The 14206-nt window shown below is 45.9% G+C and overlaps 1 protein-coding gene across 17 annotated transcripts in view; it reads left to right on the top strand.

Moving 5' to 3' along the window:
• The window catches only part of DNM1 (dynamin 1), a 66736-nt gene extending 53224 nt beyond the window's left edge, over window positions 1–13512 (top strand). For 4 of the 17 annotated variants that reach the window (XM_027687442.1, XM_027687437.1, XM_027687441.1 and 1 more), the window contains 6 exons: window positions 362–473; window positions 1678–1689; window positions 2938–3108; window positions 3279–3520; window positions 3894–4112; window positions 11463–13511. In XM_027687442.1, the coding sequence (XP_027543243.1) occupies window positions 362–473; window positions 1678–1689; window positions 2938–3108; window positions 3279–3520; window positions 3894–4112; window positions 11463–11535 (829 nt within the window). In that variant the 3' untranslated portion in view covers window positions 11536–13511. The other 13 variants (XM_027687445.1, XM_027687443.1, XM_027687440.1 and 10 more) reach the window with 11 other exon arrangements.
• The last annotated feature ends 694 nt before the right edge of the window (window positions 13513–14206 follow it).

The raw sequence follows: 14206 nt of genomic DNA, 5'->3' as shown, positions 1-14206 counted from the left end.
TGGTTATATATACCTGAGTCTGGAGTATGTGTTTATAATCACAATATGCTTGGTGAGTGACTAGGGAAAGGCATAGGAGACAGGGGACCCAAGATGGCTGGAGAAGTCCAGCAGTGAACAGGATTGAAAAGGGAAACTCTTTCAGGCCCTGTTGAAACACACAAGTGATTTGGGGGCCGTCAAACCAGCTCAAAAAAATTAATTCCCTTTCCCTTTTTCAGAGTCATCATGAGGATCCGAACAAGGGGCTGAGTGTCTCTGTCTTAAAATGAGGGAGGATTCCCTGCTCATTGATTCTCTCTGTCAAATATGGGCAAACCTCGGAGTTGCACTAGGGAATAATAAAAGGTGTGTCTTTCAGGAATGTTTACAAGGATTACCGGCAGCTGGAGCTGGCCTGTGAGACCCAGGAGGAGGTGGATAGCTGGAAAGCCTCCTTCCTTCGTGCAGGAGTGTACCCAGAGCGTGTTGGGGTGAGTTCCAGCCACAGTAATGGGATGGGGAGGAGCACAGCGTGTATCTTAAGAAGGATAGCTGCATTCCCTGTGTTAAAAATAAGCCTGTGGAGGTTTGACTTTTTTTTTTCCTGAGCTGAGAATCTTTTAGAACAAAAAAAATTTTTTGGTATGTCCTGGTGCTTCCTTTAAGGAAACTTAGCATAAAGTAGGAAAAGTCTGTATTGATAAACCCCTCCAGCTGTCTTGTTTTGTGGGCATTAAATTCCCAATATTAGGGTGACATTTAACTTCCTGAGTACTAAGTGATATGTATCTACTGAGCAAAGGCACCATTCCCTTTTGGTAACACTTAACTGTACAGCCTTGTTAGGAACTTCCTGGCTTTAGTAGTTGTTCTCCCATTCCTTCCTCCAACCAAGTAGGAAGGGATATTTCTAGAATTTTTCTTTTGCTTGGTAGATACCCTAATTATGCTACTGTGGCAAGAACTCTTATCTCTTGTCTTTCCCTTGTCCCACAGCACTTGCTGTCAGCGTTTTGCTCTGCTTTAAAAGTATATTCTAGACAATTGTGGTATTTGTTTCTGTTCAAAGCCTTTCCTGTTCCTGCATGAGAGGAAGCTGCTATAAATAGTTTTCCCATAGAAAAGTGATAATTGTTTTTCTGTTTGTATTTGTTGCTTCTAATAGATTTCTTGCATTCATCTTTCCTTTTACACTTGAATATTGTTGGTTTTTGCCTTAAAGCACTTCCTAACAAACTGATATGATCTTAAAAAAAGGGGATTAGGAACTGGACTTTAAGTGACGTGACTTCAGATTGACTTTGAACCAAACTGAGCCTCTTCACCACAGTGGCCATGTGCCACCTATTGGTGTGCAAGTGGGGGGGCTTGACATGGGAACACTGATCCCTGTCCCAAAACCCCATGTAAGGAATGACAGGTAGACACTGCAGGTAAGTAAATTGCCCTTTGTTGATAACAATATGGTTTCCTTTACAGAACATCCCATTTTGATTTGCAGTTTAGCTAAACAGTTCACTTGTTCCTCTTCCAGGGTAATAGAGGTATTGATGTATTTTTAGTGGGATTGGTCTTTTGCTTGTCAGTGCTATTATGGGATCTTCACCCAATTCTGAGACCAACTAAAAGTCATCTTTTATTTTTTGTCCCTTTTTGTTTTAATTTTTTCCACGTATGCTCAAACTGGCCTGCCAGGACAAGGACAAAGTAAGTCTGACCCTCTCTGCCTGTGTTGCCCCCTGGGGCTCTCACCAGATAGTTCTCTCATTTTTTTTTTCTCCTTTTGTCACCATTTCCTGAGAGGCATTTGCTTCTTCTCCCTCTTTATACCCTCTGTTGGATTCCTGCTGTCTGTTTCAGTTCTTGGTTTGAGTTTTCCTTTTTTCTTTTTATTCCTCCCTTTTTGTATGACTTCTGAATCTTGGTGCAAGCTTATTTTTGGGGGTTTTTTCACCCTCTTTATTTTTTTTTAAGTTGTCCTGCTTGACATCCACTTCCTTTACTTTGTTTCACACTGAGACCTTGCATTCCTTCATTATGTAAGATCTTCTCAGGAAAAACTCAAATGAACAAAAGGATTTGCCCTTTCTCTTATATTTTGGTCCCCAAAACAAAAGAGAAGCCATTTCCTACATGGCTGCAGATTGTTCAGACTAGGGTGGTTTAAAACAAAGATATTTCATCATACAATAGAGGGGGTTTTAAAATAAGCACTGAGGAAGGCAGCAGCCTTTCACCCTTGGATGCTTTGAAATCGATCCCCGATGGATGCCCCTTGGCAACTGCTTGCTGTCAAACAGCACAGTCCAGGTTTTGCCTTACAGAATAAACAATGTGTTTCAGGCAGACAGGAAGAGATTCATCTGCTTGATGTGAAAGAAAAGCTAATTGTAATTTGCAGTGCAGGACTTACAGTTGAAGTGATCAGGCCAATTTTCTAGGTTATTGTGGTCAGCTGAGATGGGCAGTTACTTCTCTGTATCTGTTTTCTCATTTGTATAATGAGGATAAAGATGCAGCATGTGAGAGAGCCTGTGAGGCTTAATTTATGGTGAGTGATTCTTGGGTCTTAACTGAAGCTGGACATGGAAAACCCAGCTCAGATGAAGAACCTTTCAAGAAGCTGTGAGCATTAAAAGTAATAACACAGCTCAGTTATCCACAGAGCCATAACCTGTGGATGCTGGTCAGGGGTCCCTGTTGCCTTTCACCTTTGTTTAATAACTTTCTACTAAAAGAGCAGCTTTATTGTTAAAGCTCCTCAGGTGTGAGCTGGAGAAGTCTGTACGAACTGAGCTGTGAATTGAAAATCACAGCTCAAAATGTAAGTTTAAATAAGCTTTATTTATTGCATGTGCTTCCTGCCTGTTCCCTTCTATTCTTCTCTCAGCTCTCATGAAAAGCTAATTCTGTGTTGCATTTGAAGAACCAATCTGTTTCTCCTTTTCTCTGCAGGCCAGTGAGGCAGAGGAGAATGGAGGAGACAGTTTCATGCACTCCATGGACCCTCAGCTGGAGAGACAAGTGGAAACGATCAGGAACCTGGTGGATTCCTACATGGCAATTGTCAACAAAACCATCAGAGACCTCATGCCGAAGACAATCATGCACCTCATGATAAACAATGTACTTATCACACTGTGGTCAGTGGAGAGACAGGGGAGGGGAAAAATAGGGAGGGAGAGGAAGAATGAAGAAAAACGGGAAGGAGGAAGAGGTGGGGGCAGAATTAGTTAGTTAGGAGTGTTCAGGGCGAAATGGTGGAAACTGATTCCCTCTCTGTGCTCATTTTACAGACTAAGGACTTCATCCACTCAGAGCTGCTGGCGAACCTGTACTCGTGTGGCGACCAAAACACGCTGATGGAGGAGTCGGCGGAGCAGGCCCAGCGACGCGACGAGATGCTGCGCATGTACCACGCCCTGAAGGAGGCCCTCAACATCATCGGGGACATCAACACCAGCACCATCAGCACCCCCATGCCCCCACCGGTGGACGACTCCTGGCTGCAGGTGCAGAGCGTACCGTCCGGACGCAGGTACCTGAGGCTCAGGGGGAGAGCCCCGCAGCCCTGCCTGACGCCTCTTCAGAGCCTCCTGCTGAGACAGGGAGTCTTCCTCTTCCCCTCTTCTCCCTGTGGATGAAGAGCCCTGGGTATTCCTGCTGGGAGGCTATGTAGGGCTGCTGTGTCTTCACAGAGGTGTTGGAACATTCTAAACCCTCAGGTTGGATGGGGTTGACGTAGCTTTGAGGGCAGCCTGGAGCCTGGCTTGGCCCTTGGAAGACAAACGGGGGATGTGAAGCGATGTGACACTAAAGAGGGAACACTGAAGGCAGCGTGTGGGGTCCTGAACAGGGCAGAGGGATCCCAGGGCTGTTGTTGCAGTTGGATGCCTCTGCTTGTTTTCCAGGTCTCCCACGTCCAGCCCCACTCCTCAGAGGAGAGCTCCGGCAGTGCCGCCCGCCAGACCTGGGTCTCGCGGACCAGCTCCTGGGCCACCTCCTGCTGGTGGGTCCACGCTGGGTGGTGCCCCCCCTGTGCCCTCCAGGCCAGGTGCCTCTCCTGATCCCTTCGGGCCCCCACCTCAGGTTCCTTCTCGGCCTAACCGTGCTCCTCCTGGTGTTCCCAGGTAAGTCCTGGCATGCTGCTCCTCGCAGGTGGGATATGTTCTGGTTTTGAGAAGGAGCCTTGGCAGCACTTGGCCTGCCTGGGCCATGGGAGGAGAATGGAGTGCATGGTGTGGGTACAGCCTTTGGATATTTCAATTGGATCCAGAGGCAGGAGCATTGTTTTCCATTGAGATTTCATTGTACGGATAAGGCAATGCCAAGGCAGTTTTCAGAAACAGAGGGGCAGCTGCTTCTCTCTGTAAAAATGGGGGAGAAAACCTTGTTACCCGAGGGCTTTAAAGCAATTGTACCAATGCCTGTGGTCACCAGATAAATCACAGGACTGAAGTGACATTCCCCTCTGTGTAGGGCTCCCAAAGTCTGAAGTTGCCCCTTTTCTCCTGGCCCAGAGTTCTTCAAGGTGAGTTGGAAGACCTTCATCATAGCTCTTGAGTTGCTTTTTGGCTACGAGATTGTCACAGTATCACTGGCAGGGAAATGAATTCTTAGGCAATTGTGTTGCTTCTGTAATCAACTGGAACATTTTCCAGTCTAGAGGGTTCAAATCACACAGCTTTGCTTTCCCATTAGAAAACTCATTTCCTTTCCTGTTCAGTTACTTCAGACACACTTCAACATAGTAATAAGGGATTATCCCCTGTGCAGCTGAGCACGTGTTCCTGAACAGGACTTAGGAAGCAGTCTGGAACCAGGAATGCTTTTATGTTGGGTACTTAGTCTCCCTTGAGGAAGAGAAGGTAATTGTAATTTAAAGAACAAACATAACCAGGAACTCCCCAGTGACATGCCAGAGGGAACACTTCCCCTGTGGAAAACACCTCTCCAGGGGGTGCTGGTGGCACAGGTCTGAAACCTTGCCATTTTCTGTGGGAACACCCAGCCTGTCAATGGGTGGAGATGGTGTGTGGCAGAGGGGATTTGATCTTCTTCCTGCAGCATTGCCCCAGCTCATACTTGGTGCCTGTTTGGAGGGAGGTGTTCTCTGCCAGGCTGCAGTTGGCCTAGAGGTGGATGAGTTCAGAGAGGTTTATAGACCAGTTTCTGACTCTGGTGTGTGCAAATGGTTTTACTTTCTTGGTGCCTCTGCCCCAGTCCTTCCTATGCACCTTGATGCAACTCCCACAGTAATGTGTCCCCACATCCCTCAGTGTTGCCCCAGAGACTGTGGTGGCACCTTTGGATGTCAGCATGCTTCTACTGTAGATTTTGGCTCTTGCTCCTTGTGACCCTGCTTTTCCATGCACTATTTCTTTGTGGCTTTGTTTTCAGTATACTTATGCTTCTTTCTGTCTCCATTTTCTTCCTTTCACCCAGTTTCATTTCTTCACTCATGAAAAATATTCTATATACCTGACCATCGTGATAGGATTCCCCAAATGGGCTCAAATTGATTGGCCTTTTTTTTGAAGAAACCTGTCATAGCTTATCTTAATGGCTTTTCTGCCTTTTGCATGAGGTAGAAGGGTTTAGGGGAAGGTAGGGCACAGCACTAGAGCAGAGGAGGGAAGTGTTTCATGCTTAACTGAGCAACCCCTTGGTTTAGAAGGAGAGATGGTAGGTTGGATTGCATGCTACTGACTGCCCTGATCTGGAGTTGAGAATGTAATTCCAGAAGCTGTTGAAGTGTGATGCTCATTCTCTGATCCCCCTCTCTGATTCTTCCAGTTGTTCATAGACTCCTCCGGATCCTGATACCAGCTTGTCATTTGAGTTCACTGATGAACGGAGAATTTCCAATGACAAGGGACTCTTTCTCTTCCTCTCCTGTATATAGAATAAGAATGTTCCCTGCTAGCACTTGGACTCGGGTCCTTCTGCCATGGGTGAACGAATGCCATCTCCATTGTTGCTTTTTTAATACCCATCTTTCCCTTGCTAACCAGGCTGTGTAGTGTGTGTGTGTGTGTGTGTGTGAGGAACAAAGCTCTTGTGTGGGATGAGTGGGCTTTGCTGTGGGATTTGGTGTTGTGAACTCAAGTGCGTGGTGGTGGCTGGGTGTACTTTGTGTTCACACTGATGCCTGCGTAGAAGTTTGGCAGTCTTGTGCTTCTGGTTTGAGCATCTGATTTTATGAATGATCAACTTACACAAGTGTCACTCTGCTCCTTTCTCATAAACATGAGTGTATAGACACATGTCTTCACATATAAACACCACATGGTCAATTTTTTTTTTTTTTTGCACAGGAAGGTTTTCCTGCATATAATTAAGGACACTTAAAGCAAGGCTTGCCATCCTGCCTCTGTACTTAGCATTTATGCAGTCTGCTGTGGAAGTCTTTATTGCCAAATATATAATTTTGGGAATTGAAAGCTACAAACCATCCAAGGTCCTATCTGTGTGCAATGAAGGACTGCGTTCAGGATTTGACCTGGGGAAGAAATCTGTGAAATTATTCCTGCAGAAATTTAGGCTCTTCAGTTTTAAAGCAGTTTGGTAAAAACTGTAGGTGGAGGAGCTTAGGCAAGCTTGAAGGAGAAATAATAAAGTTTAAGTGAGAATGACTTAACCATTGAAAAAATATGTTGAAGGCATTAATGGTTCTCTATTTTTTGGTACATCTAAGGAAAAGGATGTGAGGGGTCAGCATCACTTTGAGCAATAACTTCACACAGATGTATGACTCAAATTATTCAAGAGGTTGGAGTAGCTGATCTCATGATTTATGACCTTCAAAATGTAAGCTTTTACCTTCATGTCTTTTTGAGTAGTGCTGTGGATTGCAGGTTATCTCTCTTTCCTGAGCTGTTTGTTTGAACTCTAGCATTTAATATGGGCAGAAAATAGGAATCCTCCGGGAGAGACAAGCCCAGCTACCTGTGCCCAGCTGGTGGGTGCTGAGACATAGGTGTAACACTGGTCTGAACGTCAGCATGGGTGTGTGAGGGACCTGGTGGGTGAGTGTGAGAACAGATAGATGGGCTTTGACACATCCCTGTGCACCACTGGGTCTGACTGTGTGCAGAGATGAGGCTGTGAGTGTGTGTGTATGTGTGTGTGTGTGTGCAGTCCCACCCAGCAGTGCACACTCGTGCTGTGTTCTGGAGGGGGACGTGTGGATGTGTGTCTGTGCAAGCACGTGTGTGTGTGTTCCACCTTCCTGACAGTCTGTGTGGCCTCTGCCTTGCCCTGTCTGAACTGCCATGTTGATTTCGTGTTGTCTTTCAGAATCACTATCAGTGACCCCTGAGGACTGGCAGCCACGGTACGTTCTGCACTCCCCCTGCGATGCATGAGCTGTTGTGTCCCCACCCTCCATCACTCTGCAGCTCACCTCTGCTGCCCAGTTCTTGTGTTAGTAACAGAGTCCCTTGTCCAATGAACCACCTCTGCCAGGATCTCATAAAGGGAGGAGTCTTGAACAGAAAAACTGGCTGATCAGAGACAGAGCAGCTGCTTGAGCTGCAGGAGCTGGGAAAGCCTCAGTACCTGATTTAAGGTCACCAGAGGGCTCTTTCTCTGCTTCTACGGGATGGGGAAATGAGCTCTGGCATCGTCCAAACTCTGTGTCTTTCATTTGGCTTATATCCACACTGACTGGGGGATCAGCTGAATAAACTCTGGTATGATTTGGTCTGTCAAGTTAGGATCAAGACAGAGGCTTGGGGAGCTGTTAGTTCAGACTCCTCTTCTTATATTCTAATGTCTGGCTGGAGAAGTACTCCCATCCTCCCTGTGTCCCTAGTGCTTGTGGAAGTCAAGAGGAGTTTGGGTCATTAATATCAGGACTTCCATGTCTGAGTGCAGGGTAACTCTGACATTGAATGTTCCCTGTTATCCTTGTGTCCCATCATCAGTTAGAAATGAACTCCCTTTGCTTGTTCTCCCCTTGACCCTTTACCTTCTAGGTTACTCTTCTGCTTCTATTCAAACTGCCTTCTCTCCTCTGCCTCCTGCCCCTGGAACAGGAAGGGTTTAATGATCTGTGTCCCCCCCAAACACTCTGCCCTGAGCTCCTGCCTGTTTTCCTTTCCTCTCTCTCCCTGCATTTTGCTGGTTGTACTGGTTCAGCGCAGGGTGCTGGGGCAGGTGTGTGTACGTGCTGTGTACAGCTCTCCCTGCTAATGCTGAGTGGGGGTGTGAAGAGGGATATTAGCATATTCTCCTGAGTCTTTTCCTTGGGAACCTCCAGTCCTTATTGACAAGGGGTACAGAAGGCAGAACAGGGCAGATGTGGGGCTTTTTGGGCTCCTTCTCCCTTTCTCTGTGGCTGTTTTGTGACAGAGGAGTGGAGCAGCAGCGGCTCCTGCAGACTCCCTTTGCTGCTGGTTGTGGCAGAGAGAACTGAGGACGAGGGGCATGTGCTGAAATCCTGCCTTAATAGGACAAGCAGAAGTTCAAGCCCCTGTTCCAGGGCAGGGAGGGTCACATCTTGCAGTAGATGGTGTCTGTTACTGCTGCACATAACTGCAGTTAGAGCTGAGAGCTGCCACATCACATCAAACCGATGCAGTGATTGCTCATGATTGACATCTTTGAGGACGTCATCCCTCAGCCCTCCTCACTGATGACACACTGCAGAGGTGTTGGAGCAATCAGCAGTGTCCTCCAAAACTCTGCCTACTGCAGGCATCCCTGACAGCCCTGGAAATGTGCATCCTGGTGAACAACCTCAGGAAGGAGCCTTGCTGTTGTCTGTACCTCGTTCTGGGACTCGCTGTTACGGGGCGTTCTGTTCTTGATCTGGCATAAAGAGCACCAAGGAAATAAAAATGAAAAAAACCAAAACACCACCAAAAAAAAACCCCCAAACAAACAACCCAAAAAATTACACCCAAAACCTTTTGCAGTCCAAGGGAATAAATGTAATGTTTACCACCTCTGTTAGATCCTTATCAGCAGAACTCCCTATTAGCCCAATGGTCCCTAGACATGATTAGCTCAGTGTTTTCTCTGGGTATGGCCTGAAAGACTGACTTCAAAGAATGTGACAGTCACTGTAACTCATCTCCTTAGGCTCCTGCCAGGACTCAGATCTTCCTTTTCATGTACTGGAGACAGTCACAGGCTTCCCTGTGAGCAAAACTTTTGTTCCTTTTCCTGACAGAGGAAAGTGACTTTTCAGTGATAGAAAAAGGCTTGACTAGCAATGAAGTCAGACTGAAGGAGCATTTCAGGGGTAAATGTTGCCTGAGAGACTTCCCTGTCCCTTTTAGTGCTGGGAAACAGTTTTCAGCCTTTTCTAATCCTACCAGGCAGATTCTGCAAACATCTCCACAAAACCTCAGGAGAAACAAAACCTATAAATTTAAAAAGTTGACAGCCCCTCCCTCTAAAATGCTTTGAGTGCTGAGAGGAATAAGTGTCTGCAAAAATCAATCCTAGTACATTATGAAAAAGCAGCCCATCTACCTGCAAATTACTTGTACTTCAACTGACCACTCTTGCCAGAACATGTGACATAATCTGGTGACTTCGAGCATCCTTTTCACGTAAACCCACAGCGGCTTTTAGCACAGCCTGTCCAAACTCCTGAAATGCAAACAGTCCTTCAACCTTCTCAAGAAATGCCTTCTAACATGTGATGGTGCAACAGCATCTCACTAAAGCTTGAGCTGAAGTTCTGTAAGGTTTTAATTCAAGTGCTGTTGCTGTTCCAGTGAGAGTAAAGCCATCAAAGGGTTGGTGTGGCTGCACTTACACTGTGAGCACCCTTAGAGATAATGCACAGATCCCACATGTCATTAAGCTCAGGGTCACAGATCCCCCAGGTGTAACATCCCATTGCAATTTTTACTTCTGGACAATAGTATTATTTCAGCATCCTTCCAAGGAGATTGTAATTTCTGGGTTAGATTAATCCCATTGTTATTTGCTGTACAGGAGCAGTAACTTGATTGCCATGCTGATAGTGGGGTCGCGCAGTCCCCATTGACTTTTCAGTCAAGGAAATAACATTTGAAAGTGGCTTTACTGTCTGAAGCTTTTTTATTCTTATGTATTATTTCCCAAGGCAAGGGACAAGTGGTTGTAATTGTTTTGAGATCTGGGGCTTAATAGATCTGGAGCAATAGGTTCTGCTGAGGTTTAATAAACAGGACTGGAGAATTGTTCTGGTTAATTTGCGAAGATGATGGAACTTGCCCCAATTGATAGGGGTGTAACTCCTCTGGTACCAGAGTGATTATAGATTTGCAGTCAGTGCAAAGCAAGACTTGTCTACTGGTGCAAATATCCTCCTTCTCTGCTGCTCTTCCCTCTCTCCTCTCAGCCCCAGTGTCAGGGGAGGGCTTTAATTTCCAGCAGTCAATTGATTCTCTGTAATCTAAATTAAAGCTTGTCAGTGTAGAATTGAGGCTTTAATTCTGGGACACCTGGTCCTGTATGATCAGTGCAAGGGCTCCCTTCAATTTGGTCTGTATGCTGTTGGATTTTCTCTTTGCATTTCAGACAGTTCGGACCTTAAAACTACTCTGGCTTGGTACTGAACAATTTAGTCCATCTTAATGAAACACCATCAAGGTTGCAGACACTGCAGGGAGCACACTTTAAAGGAAAACCACAGATTGGACTCGCTGTCTTACAGAACACATGTTTATTTATAGACTTCTTAAAGCCTGCATTCTGAGCCCAAAGTAAATAAATAATTTGAAGTAATGAGCTGAGAGACATGGCAGGGGTGTTGTCTTGTATTTTTTTGTTGTGGCTTTTTTTCCCCCCCACCAGTCCCTTACAGGAAGGAGAGTCTAGAACACTTAATCCATACAGAGGGCAAACACTTAAGTTGCTGCCCATTTACATAGCTGAAGTACCAGCAAAAGGGCTGGAACAGAAGGGAGTAGCAGTAACCAAAGTTCCTTTTATTGAAATAGAAGCTGCATTTGCTGAGTGCCAGAACTAGAAAACTGAAACAGTGAGCTTGGCCCTGACATCCAACATCAGTCTCCTGTGCCAGAACAGGGAATCTCAGGCTTGCAGTAGCCTCGAGGGCAGGGGAAGAAGGTGCTTCTCCAAACCAGCCAAGAACCTCTGCCAGCAGCACGTCTCAGAGGGCCCCATCCATGCTGTGTGACTGTCATGTGCTTGATACAGGAGCTCACTGTTGTCCGTGCTTCTCCACACTCATTCCAGAGCCAGTGCACTCACTGGCAGTAAATCTCTGCACTTCCAAATTTCAGAGGGGAAGCAAACCTGGCTGTGCAGGGGATGGGATTGCTTTACAGGTGATCTGTTTTGTGCAGAAAGGCCAGTGCGAGGCCTGGTGCGTCTCCCGCGTGGAGTTTGTGCCTCACGTCAGATTCTCTCGCTGGCTCTGGCGAGGTGGAGAAGCACCACGTGTGACCGTGACTGCAACTGCCCTGCTAACCACAGTGTGTGTTCTCTTGTTTTTGTTTCCTGCTTTTTCACAGCAGAAGGGGCCCCGCCTCACCTACTCGACCCACCATAATCCGACCGGCTGAACCGTCCCTCTTAGATTTATAACTTGAGGCTGTAGACAGCTGGCGACGAGCGCCGTGCCGGCGGCTTCCCCATCCCACCCTCCCTTCCTCAGCCACAGTCACTCCTCTCATCCATCCCACATCTCTGCCTCCCGCCACCCCCTTCCCAGTGTGTTGTAAAAAACACTAGTGATCGAGCTCTTCGTCTTCGCTCGTGCGTCCTGTATTGCTTTGTGAGCGTAGAGTAGCCTTCATTCAGTGGCATGGATCCCTGAAGTACACAGGCTCCTTGGAGAGAGCAGCCACAGGGGCACCCTTAAGTCCAAGTGGTGGCTGTCCGTCCAGTAATTCCATCTGCCTGGTCTAGCCTGGATAAGTGTCCTGCCTGCACCACTTAGTTGTAGCACCCGGGACTGATCTGTAGCTATTTTCTTTTCTTGTAGTTAAGACAAAGGCGTGACTTAGGGAAAAAAATAAAAACACATGCTGTCGAAACACGTGACACCGCTAGGAACAGATTAGATGTCCTGTGTATTAGTTTGACTTCTAAGGTGCAAAATTTCATGTTGGGAACAGTGCAATCAACTTTTTATCAAAGTGAGGCAGGGAGGGGGGGAATGAACGGATCTAGTCCTGCTCGAGTGAAGTCTGAGATAGCGCACACACCTCAGCGTGCAGGAGCACACAGACCTGCTCGGCTCCCCAGGGCTGGGGAATTCCTGCTGGGGACACACTGGCTCCTGCCAGCAGTTGTCTTGCATCATCATTTTTGGCTGACTTTCCTGACACCCCAGCAGGGCGAGGGGAATAGACACGCTGCTCCCCCCTTGCACATGGACAGCCAAATGTTTCAGGGAGTTCGCTGTGTGATGTTTTGTTGAAAATATTTCTGCTTTGAATAAGCACATCTTTCAGTGTTTTTGGGGTACTGTGGTGACTTTCTTCCGTAGCCTTTTTCTTGCATGTGGATGGTACGTGTTTGGGGAAACTTGTAACCGTTGTTGATCACAACTCATCTTAAGGTTTGGTTTTTACTCTTCATGCTACATGTATTAAAAAAAAAAAAAATACTTGAGAATTAAAAAAATATATCAACCCTGTACATCTCAGATGTCATGTCTCTACCAGAGCTGAATGAGCCACCTGTGTTCCAGGCTTTCCTCCAGGCCTGATTCACGTTGAAGTTCTCTCGTTTCAGTGCTATTGCTCTTAATTTCTGTTGTGGATCCTCTATTGTTCTGACACCAGTTCCTTTCTGTATTTTAACTATTGTTTTACTACTTCTCCTCCTTTTCCTTCCCTTTCCCTTCTTCTTTGTTTTTCTTGTCTTTAACGTCCAGCCGGCCGGGTAAGGCCAGTCCCGCCCGCCCGGAGAGCCCAAAACCACCATTTGACATGTAGTCCTGCTCCCTCTGAGACTCTTTGCCTGCTCTTAGCTGTTCTGTCCTGGAATGGTCTGACTCCAATCTCACACATGGCTTGTTTTCTTTGTAATTTGTGACACACACATATCAGATGTGATTGTAGTGAAACTGTTTTTTGGGGGGGTTTTGTTTGGTTTTTTTTTTCTTTTTTCTTCCCAGCTGCTTAAAGGAGTTAAACAAGTATATTGTAGTAATGAGAAACATATCTTTACTGTTATAAATATCTATAAATATATATATAAGATGAAAAATCTATATATGTCCAGGTGTTTAAAGCCATTTGTGCTTCTATGTGAATTTTAGGAAATACTCCAGTAGGAAAAGAATATCTATATACATATATATATACACAAACACATCCAAAAAGTTAACCAAATCCCAATGTTGAGTTTTTGAGCTGATTGTTAAATTCTCTGCTGTGTGCAGTTGGGTTATTGTATTACCCCAGACTTGTGGGTGAACTGTCTCAGTGCTGGTAGTAGCTGTGATGCAGTTTGTGATCTACCTGTCACTCTCGTTTATTGGATGAAATAAACTCTCATTTCTGTATAATGAAGGTCTCCACGACTAGAATAAAACCATCTCTCTTTCTCTGGGTGATTTTCAAGCTGTGTTTGATTATAACCTAATCTTTTCATCTCATAGAGTTTCATGAGCTGTACATGCAAGCAGGTGCTGTCACTAATAGGGAAGGTGGAGAAGATCTGCAGCAACAGTGGTGTCCAGGAGCTGCAGTAGAGTGAAACAGCTTGTCAGGTGCAGAAGGTAAATCCCTTTGTAGGAGAAAATGTGTGGAGGTGCTTCAGGGGTGGGACATAGAGAAGGTGGGAGTTTTGCATACAGATTGCTTCTTGAAAAGCTCCTTCAAGATTTTATTCATAGTAGCCACTGAGTTGAGTGAATAGACTCCATCTCTAGTGATTCCTTCCTGACTGTTCCATCTATAGGTATTGCTTGCCCTACCCTGTCCTCCTTTTTTTTTCCCCCTCACCGGACCTGGTCCATCTATCCCTGGTGTTACACACAGGGCTGTTACATAGTTTTGCCTTCAAAAATATTCTTTATTTATTCAAGTCAGTATTAGAGCCTTATTTTGCAAAACTAGAAACCTGATTGTCAGGGGTCAAGTATGTCCTGATGAGAATACCAGCTACCTTGCCCAGGCAGGATAAATCCTATCCCCTGCTCTCCAGCCTCATCCAAAGTGTCCTTTTTTCAGTGGAGCAGCTATTTCCTGTTGTTTGGTGCTTGTGGCCTTTAAGAAGCATTTTTCTATTTCTTCTCAAATCA

Source organism: Neopelma chrysocephalum, unplaced genomic scaffold (genome assembly GCF_003984885.1).
Source record: "Neopelma chrysocephalum unplaced genomic scaffold, ASM398488v2 Primary Assembly neopelma1_74, whole genome shotgun sequence".
NCBI classification, from domain to species: domain Eukaryota; kingdom Metazoa; phylum Chordata; class Aves; order Passeriformes; family Pipridae; genus Neopelma; species Neopelma chrysocephalum.
This window is presented reverse-complemented; position numbering and strand designations above follow the sequence as displayed.